This window comes from Meles meles, chromosome 3 (genome assembly GCF_922984935.1).
Source record: "Meles meles chromosome 3, mMelMel3.1 paternal haplotype, whole genome shotgun sequence".
NCBI classification, from domain to species: Eukaryota; Metazoa; Chordata; class Mammalia; order Carnivora; family Mustelidae; genus Meles; species Meles meles.
In genome coordinates, this window is record NC_060068.1 from 183,773,764 (window position 1) to 183,795,743 (window position 21,980).

General features: G+C 63.3%; 1 protein-coding gene across 3 annotated transcripts; it reads left to right on the forward strand.

Annotated features, from left to right (window-relative positions):
* The first annotated feature begins 70 nt into the window (after nucleotides 1–70).
* Nucleotides 71–20,598, forward strand: BRD9 (bromodomain containing 9). 3 transcript variants are annotated; one of them, XM_046000953.1, is made up of 16 exons: nucleotides 71–240; nucleotides 825–1,039; nucleotides 1,314–1,446; nucleotides 2,849–2,909; nucleotides 3,235–3,379; nucleotides 4,969–5,079; nucleotides 5,743–5,918; nucleotides 6,852–6,984; nucleotides 8,443–8,518; nucleotides 9,350–9,445; nucleotides 10,161–10,290; nucleotides 12,453–12,564; nucleotides 15,342–15,380; nucleotides 18,104–18,203; nucleotides 18,922–19,095; nucleotides 19,917–20,598. In XM_046000953.1, exons 1-16 carry the CDS (start codon nucleotides 189–191, stop codon nucleotides 20,015–20,017), a joined length of 1,854 nt encoding a protein of 617 aa, XP_045856909.1. In that variant the 5' UTR covers nucleotides 71–188; the 3' UTR covers nucleotides 20,018–20,598. The 3 variants fall into 3 exon arrangements, with proteins under 3 accessions (XP_045856909.1, XP_045856912.1, XP_045856910.1); XM_046000956.1 differs by having other exon boundaries at nucleotides 5,806–5,918; XM_046000954.1 differs by having other exon boundaries at nucleotides 72–240; nucleotides 5,803–5,918.
* The last annotated feature ends 1,382 nt before the right edge of the window (nucleotides 20,599–21,980 follow it).

Genomic DNA, 21,980 nt, shown 5'->3' on the forward strand with positions numbered 1-21,980 from the left:
ACCCGGAAGCGCTATGCGCCGGCGCGGCGGGGCGAGGCGACTTCCGGGCGGGGCGACTTCCGGCCGCGGCGCCTGCTTCCGGCGCGGCGCGGCGACCTCCACCGGGCGAGGCGGGCAGCAGGCCTGGGCCGCGGGGGCGGCGGCCACGCTCCGGCTCGGCCCGCTGCTGCCCTCGGCCCCGCGCCGCCATGGGCAAGAAGCACAAGAAGCACAAGACCGAGTGGCGCTCGTCCTACGAGGGTGAGGCGGCGGGCGCGCCTTGTGACGCCAGGCCGGCCGGCGGGCGGGGCCGGGCCGGGGTCCTGACCTCGGCGGCTGGGGCCCCAGACGGGGTGCAGGGCTCCGCGGCGTCCGCTGTGTCCTGTGTCCGGAAGGAAGGGGCTGAGCAGCTCCGCGGCCCGCGGGTCGCCGAGGGTTCGGTCGTGGCGTCTCTGCTCCCGCGGCCCGCGGGCTCCTGGGGGCGACCGCGGCGGCTGCTGCAGGGCACGAGGGGGTGAGCCCCGCCGGCAGCTTGGGGTGGGGCCTCGGGCTCGGGTCCCAGTCCCGCTTTGTCCTTCCCGCCAGGGCGAGGCAAACTGCTCTCCTCTAGGCCTCCCTGGGGCCGATGCCCGTGCGGGGGGCGAGCACGTAGCCTGGCGGGCTGTCCTCGTCGTCTCTCCTGGACGGGTCTGCCCTCCCCTGCCCGCTGCCGTGGTCCGGCCGGTCCGGCCACCTCCCGCGGCCTGCGCGTTCCCGGCCCCACCTGCGCGGGCGGCCCTGCGGCCAGCGGGTGGAGGCGGGGACGTCTGCACAGCCCGAGCACGCAGGGACGCCTCTGTCCGCAGATTACACGGACAAGCCCCTGGAGAAGCCCCTGAAGCTGGTCCTCAAGGTCGGAGGAAGTGAAGTGACCGAGCTCTCGGGGTCCGGGCACGACTCCAGCTACTACGACGACAGGTCAGACCACGAGCGCGAGCGGCACAGGGAGAAGAAGAAGAAGAAGAAGAAGAAAGCAGAGAAGGAGAAGCACCTCGATGACGAGGAGAGAAGGAAGAGGAAGGTGGGGCGGGGGTCGTGGGCTCGTGCTGGCCCGGCCCCGACGGCAGGCGGCAAGCGCTGCGGGGTGCGGGAGGGGCTTCTCTTGGCCGCGGAACGCGACCGGAAGGTCCTGTGCTTTGTTTCCCGTTCTCCGGGCTCCTTTCTGGCCTGAGCCCTGGGGTGGCCGCTTAAGGGGGAGCCGAAGCAAGCAGTGCGCCTGAGGGCGTTTCCCCTCCGTTCCGGCCGGTCCCTCTGAAGCGGCTTGCGCTGCTCTCGCTCCTGACTCTGCCTCCCAGGAGGAGAAGAAGCGGAAGCGGGAGAAGGAGCATGGGGACACGGAGGGCGAGGCCGACGACTTTGATCCCGGCAAGAAGGTGGAGGTGGAGCCGCCCCCGGACAGGCCCATGCGCGCCTGCCGGACCCAGGCCGGTGAGTGTGACGCTGGGGAGGCTTTCCCGGAGCCTCGCTTACCCCCGTGCTGCGGCACTGGTGCTGGCGTGCGGCCTCTCGGGAGGAGCACGGGGAGGCGGGGACGCTGTGTCTTCAGCGTGAAGCGGAGCTGGGCCCGAGTTCTCACGGTCCCTTGGAGGTCCTGGAGCAGGGCCTGGCCGGCTCCAGCTCCTGCTCCGGTTCCGCTCCGCTTCAGCGTCCCGAGCTCAGTGTGGAGGGGAGGACGCTGGCGCTCATGGGGCTGTCAAGCCGCCAGGCCAGCGGCCACTCCACCGAAGGAACGGGTCCGAAATGCTTGGGACCCTCCGGTCCATGCGGTCACTTCTCTCGGGCTCCCACACAGTCAGGAGGTGCTGATGGGAGGTAGTTTCTGAGGCGTTTCTTTCCTTGACTTTGGGGTTGACTACCTGGGATTTGGGAGTGGGCGTGTGCTGCAGTCATCGTGGGGGCTGCCGTGTTCTGGCAAGCCCCGTCCCCTGTGCAGGTCATTGCCGTGGGGGACTCAGGGCCACTAGGCATGGCGGGGCGCAGAGAGATCAGGCTTGAAACCGTTCCTTGGATGAACGCATCTGCGGGATGTGGACAGTCACAGGGCCCCGTGAGCTTAGTCTGACCGCTGGCTTGAGGTCACGTGCAGTGCTTTTCCCGCCTGCCTGAAGAGCGGATGTTCACATCCGTCCTGGTCACTGTCACCGTCGAGGACCCCTTGAGGTCTGCACTCTGTGCTTCAGGCCTGGGACCAGCCGTCTCCCAAGGAGCCCTGGTTCCTTCGAGCAGCCTGGCTCTTGGGCTGGGGGCTGGGTGTGGCCGTCGGTGGGTGGCAGGCAGATCCCACGCGTAGCCCCAGCCGAGAGAACAAAAGCTACGCAGGCATCGGGGTTCACTACATTCGTTGGAATCCGCGTTTGCCCCCGGCGGGCCCACGAGCGGCGCGGTTGGCAGCCATGCTTCTGGGAACCCCAGGGCCCTGTGTGCTGCTGTGCCTGGACCATAGGGGAGCAGCCGGCATGACCAGGGCGTTAGGACTCTGCAGAGGATAAGGGGTGTCCCAAGCCTTAGTTCTCGTCTTTGTGCTGTGTCTGGAATGTGCCGGGCCCGGCGTTGACTGGGACGGTCCAGGCCGATGCACGGTCGTGCCCTGTTGTGCTGAGGGTGCTGGTGCTCCGAGGGGTTTCTGGGACGGAGGCTGACGAGGTCCTTTCCCGCCCTGCTGGGCTTCCTGGGGCCGGGCCTGGGTCTGGTCGATCCTTGTTCCCAGTTCTTGTTGGAACTTGAAACACCGTGAGACGTGGAGCCGCTGGAGACGCACAGTGGGGTGGAGCTTCCAGTGACCTGACGCCGCAGTCTCCCGACTGGTCTCTCTCTGTTTTTGCGTCGCCAGCTGAGCACGAGAGCACGCCTATCCAGCAGCTGCTAGAGCACTTCCTGCGCCAGCTCCAGAGGTAAAGTGTCGCTCGAGGGCGTCTTCCCCTGAGCTGTGCTTCTGCCCCCGCGGCTGTGAAGCACACACTCGCCCAGTGTGGGGGGCGGGCGGGTCAAGGCCGCCCCGATACAGGTGTCATGGCTGCAGGCAGGACGGCGGCTGGGGAGTTGTCAGTCCTCCGAAGTACCGCGGCTCTAGAACGCGAAGGTTTTGCTTTTTACCTTCAAGACAGCAGCTTAGAGTTCGGAGTGGTGTGTGACGTTTCTGTTGTGCGGGGTTTTGTATCTCTTGGAAATCGAGATTTGTGGTTTTCCCAATTGGAATAAAGCTGTTTTTGTTTTCAGGAAAGATCCTCATGGGTTTTTTGCTTTTCCTGTCACGGATGCAATTGCTCCGGGTTACTCCATGATAATAAAACACCCCATGGACTTCGGCACGATGAAGGACAAGATTGTGGCCAACGAGTACAAGTCGGTCACAGAATTCAAGGTAAACAGTCTCAGTTCCTGACAACGCCGCTGTGAGGCTGTGTGTGCCGATGCCCAGTGAACACTCTGTCCGCCTTCGCTGCTCTCCGGTTGGAGGTTCTGCGGGCACTGGCGCGTTTGGGCTGAGGTCCCCCGCATCGCACTGGGGGAATGGGCTGGCTGAAACGTCCTGTCTGTTTTCTGGAAGCCTGACCATGTGCGGCCACAGGAACACGCTGGGTCAGGCCGGAGTGTGTCGATTTGGTCTGGTTCAGAGTGGGCATGGCTAGAAACGCAGTTTTCCTGGTTTTTAGTTTTATTTTGCGGCCACTGGGAACGTGGTTTGTTTTTGAATAATAAGTTGTTCCAACAGCTGATTATGAAGCTCTTAAACTTGTTTCTTGCTACCACCTCTGACGTAGCCATGCGTCTTGGCTGTGAAACACGGAGGGGTGGCGAACGCGAGCGTTTGACAGCGTTGGCAGTCGTCATTTAGGACCGGGCATCGGGTTGCCGAGTTTTGGTTAAATTTGGAAGGCTTGGCTCTTCAACGCTCATGTCCTGTCGTGCCAGGGTTTGCCGAGCTGTGGCAGGCGCCCATGCAGGCTGTGGCGTGGGTGGGGTTTCCCCCAGGGCAGAGGGCTTGCGGCAGCCCACAAGCGCTCCACTTCCCTACCTCGGGTCCCAGTTCGGTCTGCTGCCCAGTGACCATCCTGGATGTGAGCAGCGTCCCCCTCCCTCTCCTGCGTCCTCATGACTGGTACCTCGGGGCCAGCGAAGGACGGGGGGCTTCACGGCCTCGGGCCCAGCCCTGGAGACCTTGGCGTGGGGCCGGCGCTAGGAGAGTCCGCACTGTATCGCCTGGCCCGATGGCTGACGCATCTGTGACGGGAGTATGTCGAGTGTAGTTTGGTGACAAAACACTGACGTTCCCAGACTTCACTTCCAGTATCAGGAGTTTGCTAAGGGTCGCCCTGTGGGGGCGGAAGTGTCTGCTCCGGCGCCTCTGGAGCAGTTCCCGGAGGCAGGATGCTGCTCTCTGCGCAGAACTCGGGGACGGAGGACCCGGCTGGGCTCCGGTCTCAGCTCGTCCCTTGGCCTTAACCGGAAGAACCTGGCTGTCGGTTGTCGTTCCCGTTTGCATCCGAGTTGCTCCCAAAGTGGGAGGGCTGGGCATGGGAGAGCGGGAGCCACCCTGTCCTCGCGGCCCGTGCGTGTCCCACTCAGGAGGATGCGGGGCTTGGCCGGCTCCTCGCTGTTTGCAGGGAAAGACCAGTGAACAGTTAGGAACGTGTTTTTGAAGGTGTAAAAAAGAGCCTAATCTAGTTGTTTTCACTCACTTTTAGCCTCTTTTTTCTTTTTTTTAAGATTTTATTTGACAGACAGAGATCACAAGTAGGCACAGAGGCAGGCAGAGAGAGAGGGGGAAGCAGGCTCCCCGCGGAGCAGAGAGCCCGATGCGGGCCTCGATCCCAGGACCCCGAGACCACGACCTGAGCCGAAGGCAGAGACTTAACCCCGACCCCCCAGGTGCCCTCACTTTTAGCCTCTTGACAGGAGTCCGGTTTACGTCTTGGTGCGTTTCGAATTGGGTGGTTTTCCCTCTTTCAGGCGGATTTCAAGCTGATGTGTGACAACGCCATGACCTACAACAGGCCAGACACCGTGTACTACAAGTCGGCCAAGAAGATCCTTCACGCGGGCTTTAAGATGATGAGCAAAGTAAGAAGCCTTTGGAGCGAGGAGCCGCAGAAACGAGCGTGGTCCTCCGTGTTCTTCTGCCCGAACAGAACCTCACCCCCATCGAACGACCCGCTTCTGTCCGTCCGTCCCTGGCCGCGGTGTGGACCCCTCTGCTCTAGCGTAGATGTCCCAGGCCACCCTCCCCTCAGGCACTCCCCCTCTGCTCCTGCTCACAGTCCAGCTGTAAGCTCTCCTGGAGGGTTGGTGGAAAGTTCTGGATCTGTCGATCTGAGCCTGGGCGTCTTGTCTCACTGGATTGCAGCCAGCCCGTGATTTGTTTCACGCGGCTGCCCACTGAGTCCAGACGGGACGGTGGCCGTCCGGCGTGGCTTCCCAGCTCTGTCCCACCAGCCAGGTTGCATGTGTCACGCATCTAGGCCCAGTGCCTTGTGTCTGATGAGCCTATAGGTGAGGCGCGGCCCCTGTGCCCTCAGGCCTGTCCCCTTGGCCCCCAGGCGCTCCCGGCCAGTCGGCTGCACCTGTGGTGTGACCCCGCCCCCCCACCCCCCCACGGTAGCGCGGCGGAGTCAGCCGTCAGGCCAGGTGAGGCTGTGCCCCCTCCCCCGCCCCCTGCACATCGTGGCAGCGCCCTGGCCGGCAGGCGGAGCTAAAGCCCTGCCGCTCTGTCCTTTCTGATTCCAGGAGCGGCTGCTAGCTTTGAAGCGCAGCATGTCGTTTATGCAGGACATGGATTTTTCTCAGCAGGCAGCTCTTCTGGGCAGCGAAGACACAGCCGTCGAGGAGCCTGTTCCCGAAGTGGCACCCGTACAAGTAGAAACTGCCAGGAAATCCAAAAGGCCGAGTAGAGAAGTCATCAGGTAAAGGGAAGTGTGTCTGTATGGCGCGTGGGACACGTGCCTCGGGACGGCAGGCGAGGGGCAGCCCGTGCCGGAGCCCATGGCCTTGGAGCAGCGGGCGCGGCCTCTGGGGGAGTGCACGGTCCCCGGGGCCTGGGGCCAGCTCTCGCCTCAGGTGTTCCCAGGTGGCCGGTAGGCAGCCTGGACCAGCTTGGACTTGTCCTGCGGGAGAGTCGCTGTCAGGCTGGGGGACATGACATGCTAGAGGCGGGATGGCCTGGCCGTGCCTGGCTCGGGACTTAGCTGTGCTGCATGGGCAGGCCGTGTGTATGTGGCTCTGGAGCTGCTCTCCGTCGCCCCCAGCCCCCCATTCCTGCAGCTGTGCACGCGGGCCGGGGGGGGGGGCCGCCTTGTGCGCTCGGGGTCCCCAGGCAGGGTTCGCTCCCACAGCGCCCAGAAGGGGTCTATCCATTTGCTTCTAGAACCTTCCACAGGAGAGGCCACTCTTGTGTGCGACACCCGGCAACTCTTGACTGAAGTACAGAGCTCCCTCATGTGGGGCTCGTGGCCACGTGCTGGAGGCTCGGGATGTCCCTGGGGCCTCACAGCCTATGTCCCTCGCTCACACTGGGTGTGGGTGCTGTGCCCGCCCCACAGTTCTGCCCGTTTTCTGACGGTGCCTCAAGTGACACTGTAGGTCCGTGCGCTTCTGAGCAGGTAGTAAGACGCCCATCAAGTGGCTCTTAGAGTGACTGCCGGTGAGGAATGCCTCGTGACCATTTGGGTTCGTCTTGCTCTTAGCAGACACGTCTGGCGTGCCGAAAGGACAGGGTTAAGGTGTGCTTCGTGCCGCCAGCCCTGGGTGGCCTTGAGGCTGAGGGACTGGCCCCAGGGAGGTGGGGGCAGTGCGTACCCCAGCCTCCTGGTGACTTGTGCGCCGTTCCTGCCTTGCAGCTGCATGTTCGAGCCAGAAGGAAATGCCTGCAGCCTGACGGACAGCACGGCCGAGGAGCATGTGCTGGCCTTGGTGGAGCACGCGGCCGACGAGGCTCGGGACAGGATCAGCCGGCTGCTCCCAGGGGGCAAGGTAGCGGCAGGAGGGCCGGGGGGGGACAACTGCTGACGGGGGGGGGCATTACAGGGTCGCGTTGGCTGGCTCCATCTCCTGGGGGGAGGGGGCCTCCAGGGGCGTCTCGAAGGCAGGACCCTCCCAGAAGCCGTGTTTTGTGTGTGGACACCTGTGGACGGCCTCACCTCTGGTGGGATGATCGCCACTGGTGGAGGCTGGGCTCACCGGGCTTCTGCGCTGCAGCAGGGACCTTCTCCCGGTGTGTCCCGTCTCCACGGCGCTCAGTGCCCAGGGGTTGCGTGGGCCATGGGAGCCATCCCAGCAGCTGCTGGGCCTCAGGGCGGGGTCTCGCCGTCCTCTGAACACCCTCTGCGGCAGGAACAGACCGGCATGCCCAGTAGAGACGGCATCGGTGCTGCGGGAAGTTTCAAACCGGGTAGTTGTGATACCACGGGCAGAGGGGACGGTCATCCTGGTACCTCTTGCTTGACCCGGCATGTCCGGTCTTACGTCAGCACGTATCATGCCTGAATAGCCGTCAGGACTGCACGTCCTTTTTCCCACGCAGAGTTTTTAAAATGCACGTTGAGTGGTCCACAAGGAACTCGGAGCGCTGACGTCACATAAGACCCGTTGAGGGCAGTTTTTCTGTACTGCCTTAAGCCTTTCCGGTGCGGAGGTTGGAGTTCTGTGTGTAGCTCGCGGTGGTGTGCTGCTGGGCCCGCCGGTCTGCGTCCTGTAGCGCCCAGCCCTGGGGTCTCCAGGAGCCCTGGGCACCGGCCGGGCCCTCCGTGGGGTTGGGAAGACCCGTGCTGCTCTGTGTGTACTGGCCGGAAGTGCGTGTCCGCAGCCGCACCGCCAGTGCCCCTGGCTCTAGTCCACGCCGCTCTTCTCCCTTTCACTGTTGGAACGGCACAGGGGACACCTGGCCAGCTCCTCGGTCAGCAGCGCCGGACCCGTCCCGCCTCCCCTTCCCTCCAGCCCTGCACTCGTTCCCCACAAGACACGCAGGGGCCGCTCCTCCTGCACCTCCCTGGCGGCCTGCAGAGGAGGAGTGCTTTTGCTCGGCGCATGGTCTTGAAGTGGAACTGAGCCCCTCGTGGTTTAGAGTCTCCAGGCTGTGCCCTGACATAGCCCTTGGCGACCCAGGTGACCAGGGTCTCGTTCCCGCTCCTCTGGTTCCAGTTGTGATGTCCCGTAAAGCGCTCGTCTCTGGGTCCAGCCTCCGGTCGCAGAGGCGCCTTAAGGATCCCAGGAAGCCTGAGTTCATCCTGCACACGGGTCGGGTCTGACAGGACGTCTGGGCGGGAGGAGATGGGCTTCCGGAGCCTTTCCGTGGGGAGGCCAGGACCTTCGCGGGCTTCAGGCATCCTCCCTGTCGGGTCGGGCTGGAAGGCCTTCATTTGGTTGGCGTTTCCGTGGCAGCCACAGCCGCGGGCTGCTGCTGGCGCGGTGCTCAGCTGCGCTTTCTTGCAGATGGGCTACCTGAGGAAGAACGGGGACGGCGGCCTGCTCTACAGCGTGGTCAACACGGCCGAGCCGGACGCCGACGGTGCGTGGGCCCCTGCGGGGCTGGGCATCTCCGAGCCGCGCGCTGCTCTTGGTCTCTGCACTGCTGGGGGTTTTAGAGCCTCGTGGCCTGAGCGTCTCCCTGGCGGAGCATGGCCCCAGTGGTAAAGCGAGGGAACGGGTGCCGTCTGGTTTCATGCTCCTGTTCATACCCCTTGACGTGACCTGTGCGTGATAGAGGGACAGCAGGCCATCGTCCATGGGGGCACAAGTCCTGGTCGGAGCTCTTTTGCCCGACGGTCCCCCGCATGAGGGAGCTTTAGAGGAAATAGCCCATTTGGTAATCGTGTTGAGGAGGACCTTGATGGAGACGCAGGTGGGCCTGTTGAGCTGTGCGGTCCGTGTGCGTGTTCCCAGCGGCGCCGACACACTCCTCCGTCTCAGAAAAGTGCCTCGAAGGGTTGTGCTTTGAAGAAAAGCCAAGCTCACTTGCACAGGGATATGTTTTTTCACACACGGAGGAGAACGAAATACTTTCCGTTATTCCCAGCGTCCTGGGGCACCTGGCAGCCTTCTTTCGTGCGGCGCTGGGGAGGCCAGTTTTCTTAGCCTTCTCCGACGGGTACCCTGTGTGCCCGCTAGCCACCTGCCACCGCTGGCTGACATGAGTGCATCATTTGTAAGAGGACGGACGGGCCGGTCACTCCTAGCTTAGAGAGAGAAGGTGAAGATTTGAGACCTGTAGCGGCTTCTGTAATTTCGATTTTGGCGGGTCTTTGTGGAGAGTCCCGGTGCTCCCTGCCACGTGCCCTCATGTGGCACTTCGGGGGCCGGGAGCCCTGAGCTGCCCATTCACAGCCTGGTTCCCCCGCAGAGGAGGAGACCCACCCCGTGGACCTGAGCTCGCTCTCCAGCAAGCTGCTCCCCGGCTTCACCACGCTGGGCTTCAAAGACGAGAGAAGGGGCAAAGGTGAGTCCCGGGGGCAGGTAGGGGTCGCGGTGTGCTCCCCGGGTCCTTCCCCGAGACCTTCCCACTCCGCTGTGCTTAGGGCTCCACGCCGGCTCTGAGGGAGCAGCGAAGTCGGGTCAGCTGAAGACAGGAGTGAAAACCAGTGGGTGGCTGCTGTGCTGGCGTGGGGTAGGGGCACGCGGGGGCGTGTAGGGAACGACGGTGGCGTGGGGGGGCATAGTTGGGGAGGGACACGGCTCTGGGGTGCGGGCGTCTGCCTCTGTCTGGCAGATGGTGGTGGCCAGCTTGCTGGTTGGGGTGTGTCGGGGCGAGCAGCCGTTTCGTTGCCAGGGGACAGCCGGCCGTGTCTGGGGTCTTTCCTGGTCACGCTGTGGTCCTGGCACTGAGCGGGGAGAGGCCTGGAGTGCTCCCCCGCAGCGCCCCTCTCAAGCCCTGACTTCACGTGGGGGTGCCATCAATGCCTCCCTCAGGGCACGCGGACCTTCTGACCCCCTTGACGTGCCCTCGGTGGGCGCCTGCGTCCCTCTGCAGGTTCCGTCCCCCACACTGTCTGCAGTGGCACGGCAGCCCAGTGCCCACGCCCCTGCAGAACGCAGACGGCTTCCTGTGCTGTGAAGCGAAGGTGTGGCGGGGCAGGGCAGGGGGTGCACAGCCTGGGGACGCTTCTCGTGTGGGGGGCATCTCACGGCCTGTGCTCGCCCCCTTGTGCTCTCAGTGACGTTTTTGTCCAGCGCCACCACTGCACTGTCGACGCACAATTCAGTATTCGGCGACTTGAAATCGGACGAAACCGAGCTACTTTACTCTGCCTACGGAGACGAGACGGGCGTGCAGTGTGCGCTGAGGTGAGCAGGGCTGGCATGGCGGGGGCGGTCCCCCAGTGTCCGGTGGGCAGTCTCTGTCTGCGCGTGGGGGTCACAGCCGCCAGCAGCAGGTCTGAGCAGCCGAGCTCTCCGAGCGGTCTCCCCTAAACCTGGGGCGGGGGGCAGGCCGACCTTGAAGCTCAGGTGGCGGCTGGCACCAGAAGCGTGACGACTGGGGCTGCAGCATAGAGGACGGGAGTCCGCGTGACCCGTGGATGTCGTGACTTTGTTACGACGCAGCTCCGTGCTGCGCGGGTCTGCTCGGGCCACCAGAACAAAGCCCCATGGGCCTGATGGCTGGAGGGCCAGGCACTACTGTGTGGTGGCCCTGGGCACTGGCGGTCTGAGAGCCAGGCGCGGGGGAGGCTGGGTTCTCCTAAGGCCTGTCCTTGGCGTGTGGACGCCGTGGTTTCCTGCGTCCTCATGTGGCCATCCTGCTGGGTCTGTGTTCTGCTGTCCGCTTCCTTTAAAGACACCGGTCAGAACGGGTCAGGGCCGTCCTGGAAGACTCACTCTGACTTACCACCTCCTCAAGGCGCTGTGTCCGGACACAGTCACGTTCTGAGGTTCTGTGGCTGGAGTCCAGCGTAAGGAGCATGGGCCACAGTCGGTCCCTCACAGTGGTCGAGACGTGCTTTTCAGACCGGAGACACAGGACTGTTTCGTAGGACCGTTCTCGTGTGTACTGGCTGCTCTGCGTGCCAGGTAGAAGTGGGCTATGCTTACCGAATTTTCGTGATTGTCCAGGAGGAAAGTAAAGTTCTGCTGACCTCTAAGAAATGGACTTTTTCCACGTTAGATCTTTGTTTGATCTGAAACGGAATACAGAGTCTGTATTTTAAAAATCGTTGGTCCTCACTACAGGGAGTGCCTGACCAGGTTTTTGTGAGATCAGAGTAGAAGTGGAAAACGTAGGAGGGAATGTGTTGTCGTCGAGGACGGTGTCCTGTGTCCTGAGTGGTGAGCCTCTCCCTCACGCCACTGCCCTGTCACAGCCCTCTGGGGACGACAGCCGCCTTCCGCTCGGGTGGCAGAGGGTGCCCAGACCGTGGTGGCCTTCTCTGGCGCCTGCTCCCGGAACACATCTGCACTCTGGTTGCCGGATGGCGACAGTCACAGTCCTGTGGGCAGCGCGGGGAGGCGGGCAGACCACGCTCCTGCTGGCATCCCACATTGCCTCCCCCCGTGCGCTGTTCCCGGGCACGTGCAGACCACGCCCGAGGGTTCCAGCTGCGCCCTGCCCCCTGCACACCTCGGCTCGGTGGTTTCTTCTCAAACGCGGCTGGTGGAGACTCAGGCGGCGTGACGCTCAGGCAGCTGGGAGCCCTGCGGAGCTTTCCCAGGCTCGGGTGCCAGGACTTCGGCTTTTGTTCTCTGCCTCCTTTTGAAACATTTGGGTTTTAGGCATTTATTGTCTTCAGCATTCACGTGACTGAAACACGGACGCGAGCGGCAGGCTATACGAGCAGGGCCTCGCTCCCACGCCTGTCCTTCTGTGCGGCGAGCACCTTTCTTCAATCGACTTAGGTTTTTAAATCCAAACAACAAAAAAGAGATAAAGTTATGCTCCTTCCACGGAAATCGCGCAAGCCACCTGGTTGACCCTCGAGTGGCTCTCAGGAGTGCGCGTCCACTTCCGTGTGGGGTGTTCCCTCTCGTTGCCCTGGTGCGGCACCGGACTCCGCTTTCTCTCGTTGTTCTGCTCGCGCAGCCCTTGGCTCCATTGTGGGAGGGCGGGCGTGGCGCACAGGAGGCCGGAGTCCGTGTCCGTCCGTGTCTGCGTCAGCACTCGGCCGCTCCGGGGAACCCGGGGCTCGGGAGTTACCGCGCAGAGTTCAGCTGTGGGGCCCGCGCCCTGCGTCCCGCGCGGTCAAGTGTCCGCCAGATGCGTGTACCCTGTTGTTCGCTGTGTTCAGAAATAACCTTCTTTTGAGATGTTTTTAACCTTTTTGCGTCATGGGCCATTTTCAAGATCTGATGAAGACTCCCGACCCCTCCCCGCACTGTGTCCGGGAGGTGCCGCTCCCGGCAAGGCCCGCCCGTGGGGCCGCGTCTGAGGGCTGGGCCGCCGGCGCCGGTGAGAGGAGCGGGAAGGCTGCAGCCCGTGGCGCGCGGTTGACGGCATCCTCTCCCGGCCCTTCCAGCCTGCAGGAGTTCGTGAAGGACGCCGGGAGCTACAGCAGGAAGCTGGTGGACGACCTGCTGGACCAGATCACTGGCGGCGACCACTCGCGACTGCTTTTCCAGCTGCGGCAGGTGGGTGCGCCGTGCCGGCCCCTGGCTGGGCACACACGCGCCCTTGGCGCTCGCCCTCGCGCCGCTGCTGTCGCAGGAGCCCGTCCGGACTGACGTGGGTCTTGCTGGCTGTCCTGCCCTTACTCGTTCTTTATTTTCTTATTTTTTTGCTGTAAGCATTTCATTTTCCTTGAAAAAAACTTGCAAATAGAGAAAGTTGTCTCTCTCGACCGCGCCTTCGCCGTTTCTGGCAGCCGTGAGAACGTCACGTACGCCCGAGTTCTCTCTGTCTGCGGTCGCTTTCCTTCGGTCCGAAGAACCTTCCTGAGGAACGTTTCCTCTGCTGCAGACTTGGCTGACAGTGAATTCGCTGCTTTTTGTCTGGAAAACGTTTTTCCTTTTCCTTTATCTTGTGGTCCGTCTTCCCTGGGTCTGGCGCCACAGGGGCGTCTTCACGGCCACACGAGAAGGTGCCTGAGCGCAGTCTCCGAAGCGTCTGTGGCCTTTTCACCTGTGCCCTCCGCTTGTGCCCGTCCTCTGGGCCCGTCGGGATCGGCACACGTGGGCCCGTGAGCGACGCGTGTTCTGCTTTCCTTGGAGGCGGTCAACAAAGCAGAGGGGTGTGCTGCAGACCTTACGTGGCCCGCGAGGCCCGGCGCGTTTGCTCTGCGCCTCTGGGGGAGTTGACGGAGCCCCGCCGTGGGGCGCCGTGTGGCGGCTCGTGGCTCGTGCCGCTCCGTGCGCTCCGCCCACCGGCTGCCCGGCTTCTCGCGTCCGTCCGCGTGCGGTTTCCGTCGGCTCGGGAGACGCTTGTCCGTTTCCTCCCACAGCCCACACCCGTCCTTTGTCCAGGACTTGCGCACAGGTGCTAGCGATCCCGACCATTCCGCGTCTGGAACGCTCTGTTCCTCGTCACTCTCTTCTCCCCGCTTTGGAGTTAGGTTCTGGAGCCGTGGCTCCCGTCACGTGACTTAAGCGCCACGTCCACATCTGCTGTTGCCCTGGAACCTCTCATTCCGGGGCCGCGTTCGTCTTCGCTCTGCCTGGGACTTTCTTGCCTCTGCGCTTCGCTCTGTGCTCCCGATCTCTCAGTCTTTGGACCGATTTCTGGTGCTTCCCGCGGCGGCCTCTGAAGGCGTCCACGCTCCCCTCTGTCACTTCTGCGTTCGCCGGCAGCAGATTCCCTCTGCTTGCAGGCGGCGCTTGGGTCCCGGGTGCCGCACGGTTGAACGTGCGTGTGGACTGTGCCGACCGAGCAGCCAGCAGCCACGAGCGGCTGGTGCGAACCTCAGCGCGGCTCGTCGGAACTCGGACGTGCGGGGAATGGGAGCTACAAGCCGAACTGTAGCGGCCGCGACAGAACACGAAACGTAAAAGTACTTGGTTGGTTTATTCAGATTCTACGTTAAAGTAAAAATGTTTTTAGTCCGAAATACGTTACCGTTCGTTGTAGGCGGACGCTAATTTTCGTTGGCTGCGGAAAGTTAAACTCCGGCCTGTGATCACGTCCTGTCGCTGCTGGGCAAGGCTGGTGCTGGCTTTGTCGTGTTACTTTAAAGACCATCGATGCTCATTTTGGCAGAGTCTCTCGGGGTTTGTTTTTAAGCTTTGTCAGGGCGGACTTAGGTGGCCTTGAAGTTGGGTGAGTTTGGCCTGATGCTAAGGAATGGCCCTTCTCGGGTCTCCCCCGACTCCAGTGAGGGCTTTGCTATGGCGCGTAGAGTTGGGCCGTGTGTCCCCATGCGTGCCCGGCCCCGCAGGGTCCCGTCTGCGTGTGCACGGGTTAGGGTCAGCTGGGTTTATCCCCCCGGGTTTGTGGAGCTCCTGCGAGGAACGGCGTGTCCCCCTCCAGACTCGGCCCCACTGGCCTGTGAACGCTCGCTCTTCCCCGCGGTGCGGCCACAGTGCTCCGGGGGCTGTCCTGCAATGCGGTCTGGAAGCTGGTCCCGGGGCTGGCCCTGGGCACGGTGTCTGAGCTGTCTTTGTGCTCTGTGCTGCTTGGAGCGAGACATTCAGGTAGTGGCGGTGCTTACTGTCCTGCTTAAGTTCAGAAACACTGCAGGACCAGTGAGTTTCCAGAGCATCAGCACGAAGCAGAGATCTCAGGTGTGGAAGTCTGCCCGCCGAGGGCCTGCTTAGCCGCTGACGCTCCTTAGAAGGTGATGCTCCTGCCAGATTGTAGGACGGTGAGGTTGGGCTTGGGCTTGCCACACGGGGTCACATGTGGCTGGGTGTCCCCCACAGAATGTGGCCCCATGGTTGTGGCCCCAGGTGACTTTGGGTCCCGTTCGGGCTGTGGTCACGCAGTTGGGTTCAAGCGTCAGCCTCTTGGCATTGTGCACCTGAGAAGGGGGCGTGGCCCCGTAGCCCGGCCGCCGGCGGTGGTAATGCTCTGACTGCCAGGCCTGCCGTTTCTCCCGTGTTGCCCCGGAGACGCAGGGGACGCTGTTGGATTTGACTGTTGGAAGCTGTCGGGCGCCGCAGGAGCAGGTGGGGTGCACTCTCCCTTGCTCTCCGTCCCTGCAGGGTACGCCTGGGCCCCTCAGCCCACCGGGGGTCTCAGCGGGGGCTGTGTGCGTCAGCCCCCCATGGAGCAAGTTGGCTTCCTTGCTCTGTCTCTGCTCCACGGACGCAGGCGCGGCCCAGCTCTGATTCACGGCGCGGCAGGGGCATCGCGGGGACATCCCAGCAGCAGCAAATAAACTGTTTGTGGTTCGCTCGCGGGGACGTGGCATAAGTGGATTGTTCTTGATAAACCGTTTCGGGAAAACTGACTTCTAACTTGTTCTGATTCACAGAGGCGGAACGTTCCGGCGAAGGCTCCAGATGAAGTGAAGGTGGGTTGTACGGACATGTGAGTGAGAACCCGAGTGTGAGCGTCTCTGGGCAGCGGTCATGTCCAGCCCCTGATGTGGGGGACAGCTGAGAAGAGGGGCGTGCGGCGTTCCTCAGAAACTCGTTCGGTGGTTGTCTCCTGTGCCCCCAGTTGTTAGCGGCTCGGGTGACAGGCGGAAAACCACAGCCCTTCTCCTCCGGGCTGCACATGGTAGCCACGGAACTGTGGCCATGCTGGGGGCTCTGCCTTCACCGGGGTCGGGGGCCCTGCTGGGCCTGTCGTGCGAGCAGCAGGCTTCGTTTCTGGTGCGGCGGGTCCTGGGGGCTGTCAGCCGGGTGCCTGTGCTCTGCACACTTGGCAGGGAGGCCAGCCTGGTGGATGCGGGTCCTCAGGGCACCCCCAGGACTCGAGGATCTGAGGGAACTTCGTCGTAGTCCTGCCTCAGTTTCCCCATTTTGCCTCTCCTTTGGGAGCGAGTGGGAGTGAGCCTGTGTCCGAGCGGACGCACCAGGGCTCTGGACGGACTGCGGGGCCTGGGTCCCAGAGGCCGTTGGGGCCTGGGCGGGAGGGCCCGCTCTCGGGAGGAACGGCCGGTGCCCGGCAAGCGGGGCTTATTAAGGGACAGAGCGGCGAGGGTGGCGTGGTGTCTCCCCTGCGGGTGCGTCCCTCAGTGTGGCCATACCTGAGGGGCAGCAGGGCTCCCCGCTCAGGGTCCGTGGGTGAGGCAGACGTGCCACGGCTGGGAGCCCAGTCCCATGTGGTGTCTGTGCTCGAGGCCGTCTTGAGCGGGGAGCCCGGCACTCCCTCCACTGTCGTCCCAGCAGCGCCTCCACACACGCAGCCCCGGGGGCACTCAGCCGGGGCCCCCTACCCCCGAGGCTGTCCCTCATGCCGGGTGCTCCAAGCCCCGGCCCCCCTCGCCAAGCCGCTGGTAGCAGCCGCTGTTGGGTGGCTTTCCCATCGGTGGGCGGCCTCTGCCTCATCTCCCTGCACTCGCCTGGCGCCCGCAGGCCTCACGGCCCCTGTAGCGGCTGCCGTCCCCGCGGGGCCCCGGATGGCTCTGCAAACGCACACGCATGCTGCTGTCCCCGCTGACGCTTCCACATGGAGACCGGTTCTAGCGCCGATGTCCTTTCCGACGCCACCTCGGAGCGCAGACCCCTGCACGGAACAAGGACACAGAGCCGGCTGATGGGGAGCTGGGCTTTGGGTGTTTCCTGCGGGGCAGGCATGGGCCTCTGGCCTCTGGCATGCCTCTTGGGCTTTGTCGGGGGCTGGGGCTTTGTGTGGTTTCTAGAGAAATAAGTTGTGAGCAAATCAGCTTTTTTCAGATTGTTTTTGAAAGTTCCAAGTTTTGTGTTTTAGGGTCAGCAAGTCAACCTGTAATAACTTTGAAAGTTGTAGCTGTGGGGATTTTCCTCGCCATGGAAGGAACGAGGGCCGTGTGCTGGGCCCTGAGCAGGAGGGCAAACCGCGCCAAGCCCCAGCGTGTGCTTGCGGAGCGGGGTGGTGACGGCGGGACGCTGGTGGGACAGTAACGCTTCTGCTGGTGTCCGGCCGCCGCCATGCTCTGTGTCGGTGCCCAGCGTCGTCACTGTAACACTTCCTGGTGAGAGAAGTTAGTGTCAGAGCACAGAGTGGCTGTGAAAGTCAGGAGACCGTGGCGAATTATCGGGTCCCCTGGACCAGACAGCCCAGCAGAAGGGGGGCTCACGCCCAGAGAAGGCAGTCTGACGGGAGAGGGCTCACACCAGCCCCAGACAGTCTTGACGGGAGAGGGCTCACAGGCCTGGTGACCCCTTACTCAGTAGCAGGAGCCGCAGCTTCCTCCTCCCCCGTGTCCCTGTGAGGCACTGGGTGGAGGTGGACACCTGTCCCTGCTGTCCAGGCTGGCGGGGACCCTGTGTGAGCCTTCCAGCTCTGGGGAGTGGGGGGGGAGTGAGGGCGTGGGAAACGGGCCTGCAGGACCCAGGCCCACAGGTGTCTGCCTCGGCCGTGATGCGGGCTTCCCGCCCTGTAACCGTGTGAAGAGACTGTCCCCCGGGCTGTGGCGGGAGCGTGCTGTTGCTGCACGGGAACTTTGCAGCAGTGACAGGATCCGGCACCAAGGTCAGAGTGTGACTTGGCAGATGCCGAGGTCCTTGCGGTCTTAGGTGGTCTGTCTTAGATGGTCTTAGATGTCTTAGGTGGTCTTAGAATACCAGAGACGGCCCCTCTGCATTTGTTTTAAAAGCAGCCGTGTGCTGGCCGTCACGTCCCGGTATTTGGAGCGGCAGACGGGCACGGACGGTCTGCGCATGCTGGGGAGTAGGTCTCGGGCAGCTCGCGCTGCTTCTGCGATGGTGCAGAGCAGGGACTCGACACAGGGTCGGGAGGCCTGGGGCGGCTGCAGGAGGACAACGGACATGCTGGCTGGGCGGCCGCCGTGCTGTCAGGTGCCGTCCCGAGAAGTAGCCGCGGGCGCTTCAGATCCCACGCGTCTCCCTGTCGCAGGGGTCTGCCGCACGGTCCCTCAGCGGCACCCAGTCCTGAGCTCACCGCCGATGGTCGTGGGCTGCAGTGTGGACTGGACGGCGTGGTCTGGCCTCCTGGCGTGGACTTGGCGGAGCAGGCCTGTCCCACCGTTAGCTGCAGACACGGGTGCTCTAGGCGCTCCCACGGGCTCCGTGGCTGGTGTTAACTCCCGCTCGGTGACGTCTCTCCTTTTCTGCTTGGTCTCCATAGGCTGGGGACTCGCTGGGTGACGGCGGCTCCATCCTGGACTTCATGTCGATGAAGTCCTACTCGGACGCCTCTCTGGACATCTCCGCGCTCGGCTCCCTGGGTACGTGGTGTTGGGCGTGCTCACGTCGTTGGGCGGGAGGAAGTGCACCCTGCGTTCTTGTCCCTGGTGCTACCCTGGTCTGCCGGGCGGTCTCTGGGGGCACAGGGCTCATGCCCTTGCTTCCAGGAGCCTGGCCGCCGTCCTCGGGACGCTCCCCTCCCCCCAAACCAGAGCTCAGCCGCCGGCGCCGTGTTGGCTCGCACGCCTTGGAGCGTGCTGGAGTCTTCTAAGGTGGTCCCGAGCCACATTTGGTGCGGGGGGACGTAGTCTCCCCACTGGGTCACAGCTTTCTGCAGACTTAGCTCGCGGGTTGTTGCAGACCTGTGTGAACTCCTTGGCCGGGTCGTGCCCCACCATCTACACACAGGTCCGTCTCGGCCTGGACCTGGGAGCTCGCCAGGCAGCCCGTCTCCACCAGCTCTCAGCCTGCCACAGCCCGGTCCCCCCTGGCTCTGGCCTGTCTCCTGTCCTGGCCTCGAGCACACACCGTCCTCCCTGCTCGTTTACACCAGTGGGACGACAGTTCTGTGAAACCGCTCCCTGGGTTCTGGTCCACTCCGGCCGTCTTGCCCTGTCCTCCAAGCTTTCTTGTGTTCCCCATCTTGTCGCATGTCGTCTTGCCTCCTGCGCGTGCAGAGCAGAGAGGGAGAGACCGGGCCGGCGTGCAGCGCTGGCCCGGGCCGCTGGGTGCTGACGTCCGTTTGCCCCGTTTGCACAGGGAAAGTGAAGAAGGAGCTGGATGCTGACGACGGCCACCTGAACTTGGATGAGACCGCGAAGCTGCTGCAGGATCTGCACGAGGCACAGGCAGAGCGCGGGGGCTCCCGACCGTCCTCCAACCTCAGCTCTCTGTCCAACACCTCCCCCTCCGACAGGGACCAGCACCACCTGGGTAAGGTGGCCCCAGGCCCCAGCGTCTGGCGGCACCTGGGAAAAGGATGGGCCGCCGGCAATCCTGGCACGTCAGAGCTAACGCGGGCTGCATGTCCAGCCCCCAGGACTCTGTGGGCCCTGCTCCCTCTCCAGGATGCCCCCTGCCCCCTGGGGTTCTGAAATAGCCTCTCCCTCGTCAGGCGGCTGCACGGGGTCTCTCTGTTAGGCAGTGCAGGTCTCAGCCATAAGATGCTGGCCGTCCCCGCGTCAGGAGCCGCCCCAGCTGGCCACATCCCAGGGCCCTTGGGGCAGAACGAGGCCCCAGATGCTGACAGGCATGTTGAGTTCAAGTTTGGAGATGTTTGTTTCGTCCTGCTCTTCCGTTTTTAGTCCTAAAACGGGGTGTTGAGAAGTATTTTGTTCTTCTAGGACACTGACTTGGGGAGAACAGGTGACCTTCCCTGGCCCGGGGCTTTCTCTCTTCCATGGGTGACAGGGTGGTCAGTGCATGGACCCTGCGGGATTTCGGCCCCTCCAGGAAGAGGACCAGGTGTTGCTCCCTGACGTTTTGAATTTGCTCAGTGAGCAGCCTGTGCTACGGTTCCAGTTTTCTGATTCAGGCACTGACTGTGCAGAGCCCCTCTCGCCTTCGGGTGGTTAGGGGGCGTTTACCAGCTACCGACACAGCTGGCAGGCCATGGCGGGGAGGGGGTGGCCTGGACCCTGGGAGGATGCGGCTCGGGCTGACCGCGGTAGCAAGGACACGTTTTCAGGCGCGTCTGAAGCACAGCCTGTGTGCGGACCCCTCGTGTGAGCGCCCTGTCTTTCCCACATTTGCAGGAAGTCCTTCTCGCCTCAGTGTCGAGGAGCCGCCGGAGGTGACCCACGACCCGTACGAATTCCTTCAGTCTCCAGAAGCTGCGGCTTCCGCGAAGAGCTAGCCTTGTAGTCTTCCGTTTTTTATATTTTTTTATTTGCGTATAACTGAGTCTTTGAGACAAAGACTTTGATTTTGTCCCTTTTGGCGTGTGGGGGGTCATCTCCAGTATCATGTCGGCCGCGCACGGACCTAGTGTGTCTGCGTCGCCGTGGGTGCTGAACAGTGGAGATCACAGAGTGCACGGCCGGGTGGGGCCGAGCCCGCGTGTGTCCGAGCTTTGAGCCGTCCGTCCGCCCATGGGGCACCTTTCAGCCCCAGCGCCCTTCCCAGGAGCCCCTTGGGAAGCAGACGTGCCCGTGGCAGGGCTCCTGCGTGTTCTCTGCCCCACCCCCCACACCGCTGCGTCTCCGAAGGAGGTCGTGGGGGGCAGCGCCCTCCTGGCCCGGGACAGGCCCTATGCTGCTGGTTCCTGTGCTGGGCAAGGCCTGCCTTCTGCTGGAGGGCCACACTGCCTCCTGGCCACGGCCACGGGCTGTGTGTGGAGACCTTTTTGTGCTGGCCATGTTTGCTGGATGCACGTTTACATTTGCAGAACACAGAGAACTCAATAAAGGACCGAGGGCTTGCGTGTAATTGCCAGTAGCGCCAAGTGTCGTCTCTGGGTGACCTTGTAGCGAAGCCTTTGTCACGAGAGTTCGACCATGTCCATTTGTGATGCTGACGTCCCCCTTTCCTCTGCGTCCGGCCTGGGCCTGCCCCTGCAACAACGTCTGACCTCACCCACCCCGCAGGACTTTTGCTTGTGTCTCTTTTTTGAAAACCAGACTGGGGGCTCTGTTCCGTTCTGGGGTGGAGTCCGTCCTGGGTGAGAGAGGCCTGAGACATGCCCCAGCCCACAGGCACCGCTGCCTCGCTGGGTGAGCAGGGCCCCTCACGGCCGTTGGTGGGAGGGAGCCCGACGTCGCACGGGCGAGGTGTCAGGCAGCAGCCGTGGTGGAGTGCTGGCCAAGGAGTGAGGGAGGACGGAGCCCACACCCCGGCAGGCTGCAGGCCTGCCCTCAGCGCCGGGCTACCAGGACGTCAGGAGGGGGATCTCTGTTCCCCACCTTGGCGTGGACTCCCAAGGTGAGGCTGTGGACAGGGCGTGGCCCCGATTTCTGGGGCTGGACTTGCCCTGCTGAGCCTCTGCCTCTCTGCGGCCTTCCGCTGCGGTTCCCGACCATGCCTCCGACGTGGACACAGCATCTGTTTGCAGGACCTGATGAGACAGGAGGAGGCCCAGAGCCCCAGAGCCACCTGAAGGGAGAGCTCTTTGCCTCGAGGGCCTCAGCAGTTGCGCCCGCAGCCGGAGATGCCGCTGCCTCATGCCCGCAGGCCAGAGCCGCAGATGGGCAGTTGGGCCTGGGAGGCCAGGGGACGCCTGCACCCTGGGCATGGCTTCTGGAGAGCCAGGGGCTGCCGCTCAGAAGACATGTGCCTGCGGAAGGGAGGACCAGGGCAGCATCTCAGGACGGGAGGGCCCTCTGGCCGATGATCTTAGGAAACTTGACGTAAAATTAGCCACCGAGTGCCGTCTCTGCACCTGAGTGGTTTGGTGCTTGCACAGTGCTGTGCGGCCGACGCTTCCGCTAACTCGGGAGTATTCCCGTCGGCCCCGAAAGCAAAGCCTGTCCCGGTGAGCAGCCCCCAGCAACCCCCAGCCAACGCTGTGCTTCCAATTCCCGTGAACGTCCTGCCTGGAACCCCTCGTGGTGGGCTCTCCCACTCTGGGGCTGCCTCCCTGCAACACAGCGGTTTTGAATTTCTTGTATGTGGGTGTCATCATGGGCCCAGGGACCCCCGCCCTTGCCATGGCCCCGCCTGGGCTCAGGCTGCTGCTGCCTACGTCAGAACCACAAAAGGGGTCCTGGGGCTGGGGTCCCGTCACTGAGCTCCAGGAAGCCAGTAGGATCCCGGTTGGAACCGCGGATGCACTCGGAGGTCAGAATACTGAGCAGAGGCCCAGGGTAGCAGGAGCGTCCCCG

Excerpts from the sequence above, each read along its gene's own strand:
- BRD9 (XM_046000953.1), top strand. The coding sequence starts at position 189 with ATGGGCAAGAAGCACAAGAAGCACAAGACCGAGTGGCGCTCGTCCTAC. Across the intron at positions 6,985-8,442 it reads GGCTGCTCCCAGGGGGCAAG|ATGGGCTACCTGAGGAAGAA; the intron begins GTAGCGGCAGGA and ends GCTTTCTTGCAG. Across the intron at positions 9,446-10,160 it reads AGACGAGAGAAGGGGCAAAG|TGACGTTTTTGTCCAGCGCC; the intron begins GTGAGTCCCGGG and ends TTGTGCTCTCAG.